General features: G+C 43.0%; 1 protein-coding gene across 1 annotated transcript; it reads left to right on the forward strand.

Moving 5' to 3' along the window:
- Positions 1-14: 14 nt before the first annotated feature.
- Positions 15-611, forward strand: TEOVI_000792400 (tryparedoxin 2, putative; the record flags this gene model as incomplete). The annotated part of the gene is made up of 1 exon (XM_067220403.1): positions 15-611. The coding sequence occupies one exon, from the start codon at positions 15-17 to the stop codon at positions 609-611; it is 597 nt and encodes a 198-aa protein (XP_067076504.1).
- Between the last annotated feature and the right edge of the window lie 860 nt (positions 612-1,471).

Consider the following 1,471-nt stretch of genomic DNA (forward strand, 5'->3'; position numbering starts at 1 on the left):
GAACGCAATCACATATGCCCTCCGCTGAAACACTACTGAAGGATTTGTTCGGTTCTCATACCGTTGAGTTGCTTCGGCAGGATGGCAAAATGGTACCCGCAACAACTGCTCTTGAAGGTAAGAAATATTTGCTTGTATATTTCTCCGCCTCATGGTGCCCTCCGTGTCGTGTTTTCACACCACAACTCGCCACATTTCATGAGCTTTTCAGCGCAAAACACAATTTTGATGTGATATTTGTTTCACGAGACAAGGATGAGTCCTCCATGTCTGCTTATTTCTACAATCCAAAGTACAGCAGTTTATCCGTAAGTGGTGGCGAATGTTCTCATGGGGACTGGCTCGCATTGCCCTTCACACAAGCGCAGACTGTAGGAAAGGAAATAATGAGCCGATATGGTTTAAACACGATTCCTAATATTCTTTTGTTTGACCTCAGCACGGAGGAGTTGGTGACAAGTGAGGCACGTCAATTGATTGGATCCAACTGCCGGTCGGCTGAAGGTTTCCCGTGGCGTGGCGCCTCGGCTCCGGTAATTTCGTTTCAAGGATTGGCAACTGTATTTGTTGTGTTTTTGATGTTGTATCAATTTTGGCAGTCGTGGAGTTGAGTGAACTGCCTAATTGGGGTAATAAACTGATTTTATTTCCTCTTGCCCATATTTGTGTGGTATCCCTTTAGTAGTTATGCGCGTGGGAAATCAGCATGAATGGTTGAAAGGGAATTGTGTGGGGATTTTTTTTTGGGGGGAGGGGGAGATGACCAGTGATTACGCTGGAAGTATTTTTTTAAAATTTTCTTTTCTGCTATTTCGTGTGTGTGTGTGGGCGGGCACATTGTTATTTGTGTTTGATATAAGTCAAAGGAATAATGAATGAATGAATGGGATGCGTGAGAGCTAATTGTGTATTGTGGTGTGTTCTACTCTGTTTTATTTTTGTCTTCGTATCTTCATCCATCGTATTTGCCATTGGGTCTGTTCTCCTTCCCATCATTACTCGTACTGTCTTTGAAGACTTGCGCCCCTTATCTTGAACTTTAAATCTTTTTTCTTTGTTGCTGTCATCACCTTGCGTGCGATGTTCGTGCAGGAAGCGCCGTGAAAAGCAACAACAACAACACCAGTAAACTTCAGCGAGAGGGAGGCAGGGATATGTGCATGAGCGATGTGTGAGTGTGAAAAAGTGTAGGGCGGGTTGCAGTCACAACATTGTTGTTTAAATCTCCTTTCAGTATATGTCTTACTTCTTCTTTTCCAACTCTGCTGAAGCTCCTTTTGTTTGTTGCTTTTGCATTTGAATTTCATTCGTAACCCCTTCTTTTTTGCGTCATTATTGCTCATCCTTTCTTTCCTTCTTTTTACCATAACTTGGGTAAAAGAGGTTGCAGAGTTGTTCTCCCTTCCTTGCTCCTCTTTCGAACACCTGTCGAGAATAAGGGAAAGGGAAAAAAAAGAGAAAGAGTGTGTGC

This window comes from Trypanosoma equiperdum, assembly GCF_001457755.1.
Source record: "Trypanosoma equiperdum strain OVI genome assembly, contig: ctg_1149, whole genome shotgun sequence".
Taxonomy (NCBI): domain Eukaryota; phylum Euglenozoa; class Kinetoplastea; order Trypanosomatida; family Trypanosomatidae; genus Trypanosoma; species Trypanosoma equiperdum.